Raw genomic sequence first — 7,119 nt, forward strand, 5'->3', positions numbered from 1 at the left:
GAAGCACTAGGGATGCGCTTCAGGAGCACTGTTACTGCTTCCTGCTGCAGAATATCTGGCATCAAATTTATCCCTGCTGCAATTCCATTAATTTCCAGAGTCTTACCTATAGATAGACTTTTTCTGTAGCAAATTATGACCTGACTCTGGGTTAGAGAGAAGGCTTGGATCACTGCTCTATGCCACTTTGCCCTGGATGATGCCCTGAGCTTATTTTGAGCATTACAATGATCTCTTTGCATACAGTTGGCAGTTTCCTGTCAACTTGCTTTATATTTTCAATCCTACTGTCTGCAGGTTAATTTGGAAGAGCAGGTTGTACTAATCAGGCACCAGGAAGGAAATTACATGCCTTGAGAGGTAGCCTTGCGTGAAGCTGTTGAAAATGAAGCAGCTCCTGATTAACTGTTTGTTGACAAGTCCTTGGTCATCAAATGGTATTCTGCCTTTCCTTGTTCGGGGACAGTACTGGTTCTTTGGCTCCCAGCTGTCTTTAAATTGCTCATTTTGTGAATTCAACATCTTTGCTTATAAAGACCTAACAGAGAAGGGAAAAGTTCTGCAATTTTATTTTGGGGTTGATAATAAACTGAGTTATTAGCGTTTTCTTAGTCTTCTTGTTCTGCTCGGTGAACGCTGCATTCAGTTCATATTCATCTCAGCGTACGTTCTCCTGATGGCTGAAGGTGTCTCTATACTCGACTGCCCTTTTGCTTGCCTGTCACTGTACTGCTTTTTAAGAGCATAGCACACTGAAAAGTTAATATTTCTTTTTTCTTCTTTATCCTGATTGAGTTCTTCTTTCATGCAGAGAAAATACTGGACAGATAATAGTTATGTCATTTCTCTTCACAGATTGTGATCCCCTTCTTCAGCCTATTGATCAAAGACATTTATTTTTTGAATGAAGGATGTGCTAATCGCCTTCCAAATGGACATGTCAACTTTGAAGTAAGATCTGAAAACCATTTTTGTCTATCCCATTCCGATAGCACTATCTGAGATTGTTTGCCTGCTGTTTCAGTACAGACCAACAAAGACTCAGTATGCCAAAACAGATGATCTCAAGTGACTGTGTGAATGTTAAACCAATCCCAGAATGTTTTTTGAAAGAATTAATATGTATGTTCTATATAAACATTACAAGCAGATCATCCTGACTTGCTTGATGTCAGTTGGCTGGTAGAAATACAGTGTCAGCAGTATAAATGACTGTACTTATGGCCTGGAAGGGAAGATGACTTTTTCAAAAAACATATAAAACTGTTTTTCCTGCATACACACACAAACAAATCACTATAAAATGCTTTAGACTTTATTTTGTCTGCCTTTTTAACCCATTCTCACTTTTAACAAAGAGGTTTGGCAAAGTAAGATGTAAATTACTTGTGGTCATTAAAGATTACTATAAAGCAGAATTACATATAAAGTACTGAGTCACTGTGTCCATGAGGTAAATGTTATGCTGCTGATGTAAGGAGTCAAATGTGTTATCTCCTGCCTGTAGGTTTTACACAGGAGAATTTCTGTTAGATGCAGAAAGATTTCTATTGCCCCACAGTGCTGGCACTAGGTAGTATTAGTCCCATATCCTGAGTAACCCCAGTTCTGTGCTGGAGCGGATGGTTTTACACCAGTACGACTTGTTGGTAGTGGTGTGCAGGCGCTCGGGTGTCCTGCGTTGTGGTGCGCATTGCGGTGGCTGGGTTCTTGCAGTCGGGTGGAGGGGCAGAGAGGAGGCGCTTCTGAAAGAACTGCCCAGTGTCAATGAGAAAATAGCTTTTGAGCTCCCAAGTCCTTTGTAAATCATTTCTGCAGCATCACTTTGGTTGCATTAAATTTCTCCTTCAGTTATTGGCATTGTGAGATATTGAGTAATGCATAAAACACTGAGCCTGGCATCGCCTTAAATTATATCAGAACTGTTAGAAGGCCTAAAGAGTTGTAATGCATTGGAGTTGCTACACTTTATGTAATTTATATCTAATCCCACTCCCTCCTGTTCCATCAAAGTTTATATCCTCTGTTCTTAAGTACAGATGTGTAACCCATAACTTTGTTCATGGGTACATTTTTGAGAAGGCTTGCAAGAAGAAATGTGGCACAACCTTTCCTCTCTCTTTCCCCTGTAAATGAACTGTGGAAATGGACCCAGCTAAAACACACAAGGCTCTTTTGTCCTGATTTCCTTGTGGTTGGCACGAGAGATTCTGGATCTTGGCCTTCTGCTTAGATATGTTTATTTTACTGCGATAATCTTACTGTATCTGAGTGAAATGGTTTTATGTTTACAGAAATTTCTGGAACTGGCTAAGCAAGTAGGAGAATTTATAACATGGAAGCAAGTGGAATGTCCCTTTGAACAAGATCCTAACATCATCCACTACTTGCATACTGCTCCCATTTTTACTGAAGATGGTAAGACTGTGCAATCTCTAATCACTGCAGATATGTCTCTTCATCACTGCTTCTTAACACACTGATCCATGCTTTGGTGATCTCTCTTGCTGACCAGTCCCAGTTCTTTCCTAGCTTTCCTGTCATGCAGCCTGTTTATCCTCAGCCTATAGATGTGTTTTTGCAAATACAACCTTCTGGCTTGTGCAGCTGCTGCCCAATTGCTTTTCTCTTGTCCATAACTTCTCTCTAAGACGCTTTCTAGGAGGTTGCCATTGTGGCCCTATTTTTGTAGTCACAAAGAGGCCGCACAGCCGTGTCCTGGACTGCTCTGAATGTCAGCTGTCTCTTAGCAGCTAATTCTGTGATTGATGGAGCCAGAACTAATCTCTTCCACAAACCAACACTGTCCCCTCTTCAGTGAACGCAGCCCAGGGCAATGGTAGTCCAGCTGACCTCCTCTGCTACAGCAAAGAAATACGTTATCTACAGAAAAGATTTTAAGAAAATCTTTTCTAGTAGTTAATTTAAGCTGTAGCTATGAAAGCCCTGCTCTGAATTACTTCTCTTATTGTCTTTTTATACTTATCTCTTCTCTTCAGTTTGGTATCCAGCGTGTCAGACTGTGTCATTTCATATTGGTTCATGGCAGTTGCCTCTTGGTACATTGTCACGCACAGACTTGTCTATAGCTGTATTCCCATAAGCTACACTGGTGCTGGGTTGGGTTTTTTTCCTTGATTCTATAGGCAGTTTTCTGTTCTAATCCAAGTTAAGCAGACCAGACAGTTTTTATTTCACAAAATACTGCTTAAAAAATCTTTCTTAAATCTAAAGATGAATGACTGCCAAAATGGAATAATTAATGTGATTAAAGTAATATGGAAAGGAGATGGGAGGGAGGCATTTGTTTTGGTTTTAGGCTCTAAGAGGACAGAAAGTAAAAGTCAGGGGTATCTCAAAGTGGTGTTTAAAAGTTCAGTTTTTAGGCTGCTGGGCCTAAAGGGTGACCTCAACCCAGTAATTGTTTGCAGATTTTCTCTTGCGCCCTCTCCTGTATCCATCCTGCTTTCATGAGCTGCCCTTTGCAGAGCCCACAGCAGCTCTCCCCTGTTGCCCAGGGGAAGTGCAGAGCAGAAAGACCTGCCCCGAGTAAACAGTGGGAGAATCTGTTTGAGCAATGCAGCAGTGGTATGTGAAGTGCAGCTGTACTCTGCTTGCCACAGTGGGGAGGAATAGTGGGCCAACACGTGAATAGTAACATGAAATTTAGTTGTAGCATAGACTTGAATACTGAGATGGTTCCAGCACTGAAGAATAAAGCATTGCTAAACAGTCAAATGAGGAAATGTGTGAACACAGATCACAGCCTACTTAAAAAAAAATCTGTGAAGACACTGAGATATTAATGCATCTCCAGCTTTTGCAGAGGAGACTCTACAGCCCCGGATGCACGTTGGTATCATAAAATACATCCTACAGTGCAAAGTTTTTTCAGGAAAAAAAAGACCTGCTTATTTTCTTCTCTGGTTTCTGTAACTCATTCTTATCTTGAAGGTGTTTTGTATCCATTGAAGATACCATGTCCCCATAAGCTTTAAAAAGATTGAGGAAGATAAAGTTGTGTTAAATGATGGCAATATCTTTAATTTTATAAAGTTTATTTGTTTAGCTGTCAGTTCACTCATTCTTTCTCAGTATTCATATAACACTTTGATAGCAGTGCTGTGATGGAGTAAATAGGTTGAGATCTCTATATGCAAAACAAGGGTCCACTTAAATGTTTAATATTGTTATGAGAAGGTCACAGTAACTCTGGGCTCCTTTAGTGTTCCATCAAAATTAACCTAACAGCTTTCCAAAGGTAAACATGTGAGCTAAACATCAGTGGCCTACTGATTACCAGCTACCTGGCAGACCACGAAGTTTTAAAGATTCTCTTGCTGAGTGGTACAATATAGGACATGCAAGAATGCAGAGAGATGGGAGGTTACCGTTGCTGCTGGAATAACACATTTACCTTTTTCAGGTTTGTATCTGGCTTCCTATGAGAGCGAAAGTCCAGAAAACCAGACAGAAAAAGACAGGTGGAAATCCTTAAGGTAAGCAGGTGTTCTATCAGCTCATTTCTAAAGTATCTCCCAAATGCTGCACTGATAGTCAAAGCTTGTAAAGTGCTGGTGCATAAAATGTGGCCTCTGGTGGAGGTCTTTTCCATTTAAGACTAATCTACAGAGCTGAGGCTGCACTGATAAAAGCTAATGGTAATCTCAGACTATCCCCCATTTAAAAAATCCCCTCTGCCTGTGTATTTATACAGCGCTGTACCCACGCAGAAGGGGCCTGGTGTAGATGAAAAATGTCCTAGGTTATCTGGCTCTTCCTACAGTTTATATCTCTTAAAAGAGATGTGTAATGGTTTGATGTGAGAATCTGAAGAGAGTGATTTAAAACAAAAAAAACCAACCCAGCTTTACATTTGCTTTTTTTTCATTGTTCTTGTTTTAAATTTACAGATCCACTATTTTAGGAAAGACTTGAAGATTAGGAGATTATTGCAGTAGGTCAAGGAAAAGAAATTCGCAAACATTTTGCACTACTGATTCCAAAGATGCCTGTTTGGGATTTAGACAATTTCTTTTGTTTGAGTTTTTGTTGGGTTTTTTGACTGCCTAACGTGATGGATGAACTGGATTCATCCATTGAAATCAACAGAATTGTGTGCACAATGACGCTTTTCTAACTAGGAGACACAGAGAGGAAGGACAAGCAGACTATTTGTGGCTGTGCCCAAACTGCATCAGGATCACTGTAACTTTTGCCTCTGAAGGAAAACATAAGAAAATCAGGAGCACGGAGAACCATGGTACTGCAGAGAACGGAAAAGTATAAAAAAAGGAAAGCAAAAAATACATGAGTGTTTCCAAAGCAGGTGCTTCAGACAGCAGCTCTTTAAACCCTCTGAGGATTGTAAAATTAAATCAAACAGACACAACAGCAATCTGGTTAATTGCTGACTGAAGAAAGAAGAACGTGATCTTCCATTAGCGGTCCCCAGCCTTGTTGAACAAAGCACTGACTGCTACAGGTATAAGCTTCCAGTGGATGAGAACTGACATCGCTCCCTCCTATGTACACACGTATGTCACATGGAGGCCACACCGGCATGGGACACTCGTACAAACCCATGAGTTTTTACAGAGAACAATCTGAAGTTACAACTACGGCTTAGTTATTCTTCCTACCACTGCTGTTGCTTTTTTACTGTGAATCTTGGCAGATCTGAGGAGGGCACAGAGTGCAGATGATATTCCTTAAACACCCTCTACACCACATCTAAAGTTGAACTGAAGAAGCAAATTACTCGAACTCCACTTACCTCTATTTAATGTATGCCATGTATTCCCTGATTTTGTTGATGCTGAGTTGCATCTTTTAGAGGGTTAAATCACACTTAAAGAAAAAATATTACAATTTGAAAAAAATCTATCGGGTTCCAATTAGAACAGCACTGTTTACTTTGCAACATGATACTAGGAGGATTGGAACAAGGAGGTAATTGCTCTGGAATTGGGAACTACGTGGTATGCTTTAAAAAGCAAAGGGTTTCAGACTAGAATGAATGCACTAAAGAATTTGCCATTCATGAGCAGATAACCATTTTTCTTTTTTTTATTTTTGGGATCTAAACTGTGTTCACCATTTCCTTACAGAGAATATGAAGTCGGAACTATGTTTTGTATTTGAAGTTGTACAATAATCAAGGTGCTACTGCAACACATATATTAAATGATAATGAACGATATGGATATTAGATTCAATAATAAGCCCTAACAGTAGACTAACTATATGTGGAAGGAATGTTCCTGCCTGCTCCAGAAAAGACCTCAAAAAGCTTAAACGAAACCTAAATGCCACATGATAGTTGATTTTGTGTTTTGTTACTGACTTGATGCTGCCCTTTTCAGATGTTCCAGCCTTTCTCTGCCTACAGCAGAAGGACGTAACCCTTTCTTTGAGATCAGTAATAGTTTTATTTTGGTACATAGTGATTCCAAGTGGCTGCAGTGTTTTGAATAATTAGGTTAATCGCAAAACCGGGCTCTGTTGGCCTGTGCGTTTCGCCAGAAAACTGGAACTGTTCCTGCCCTCTGCCAGGCCTCAAAAGTTTACCCATGTCTGAGAGTTGTTGAAAAGGAAAGCGTTGATGAGCTAATTCTGAGATGAGCAGGACAGCTGCTTCTGGATTTGCATACGTAGGCGCTTGAAGCAGAATTTGAGTTCTCCTTTTCGTATAGGTCTATCAGTGCATGAATTCAAGCAGGGGGGACGTAATAATGTCGTGTGTTTATTCAGGCTTTGTATGGAAGAGCTCGGTGTAAGGATGGTACAACATCATTCCAGTCAGGAATCACTGTTCTGGTGAGACTGTTAATACGCTGTTTGTTAATTTTTGTACGTGAGCTGAGAGCTATACAGAGAAACATACACACATAGCTGTTCCTTCAAGCAGAACCATTTCCAAAATGATGCCATTAAAAGCTTGTTAAATTCCAACCAAATCCTAAGCAATAACCATAAACATATCTACAATAATGCTAATGCTTAAGTGTGTTAGCTAAATGGTCATTCTTTTCTCAATGTCTACATCTTTTTAACAGGCACAGTATGACTTCATAGTGGAAATGTTTTTTATTTATTGGAAACCCAGTGTAGGTGGAT

General features: G+C 40.0%; 1 protein-coding gene across 1 annotated transcript in view; it reads left to right on the forward strand.

Moving 5' to 3' along the window:
- RASGEF1C (RasGEF domain family, member 1C) overlaps positions 1 to 4,938 on the forward strand; it is a 17,386-nt gene extending 12,448 nt beyond the window's left edge. Inside the window, exons 7-10 of the mRNA XM_010186061.1 lie at positions 856 to 951; positions 2,295 to 2,418; positions 4,427 to 4,499; positions 4,914 to 4,938. Of these exons, the coding sequence (XP_010184363.1) occupies positions 856 to 951; positions 2,295 to 2,418; positions 4,427 to 4,499; positions 4,914 to 4,938 (318 nt within the window). The remainder of the gene's footprint in view (positions 1 to 855; positions 952 to 2,294; positions 2,419 to 4,426; positions 4,500 to 4,913) is intronic.
- Positions 4,939 to 7,119: the final 2,181 nt, after the last annotated feature.

This window comes from Mesitornis unicolor, unplaced genomic scaffold, assembly GCF_000695765.1.
Source record: "Mesitornis unicolor isolate BGI_N332 unplaced genomic scaffold, ASM69576v1 scaffold31816, whole genome shotgun sequence".
Classification (NCBI taxonomy): domain Eukaryota; kingdom Metazoa; phylum Chordata; class Aves; order Mesitornithiformes; family Mesitornithidae; genus Mesitornis; species Mesitornis unicolor.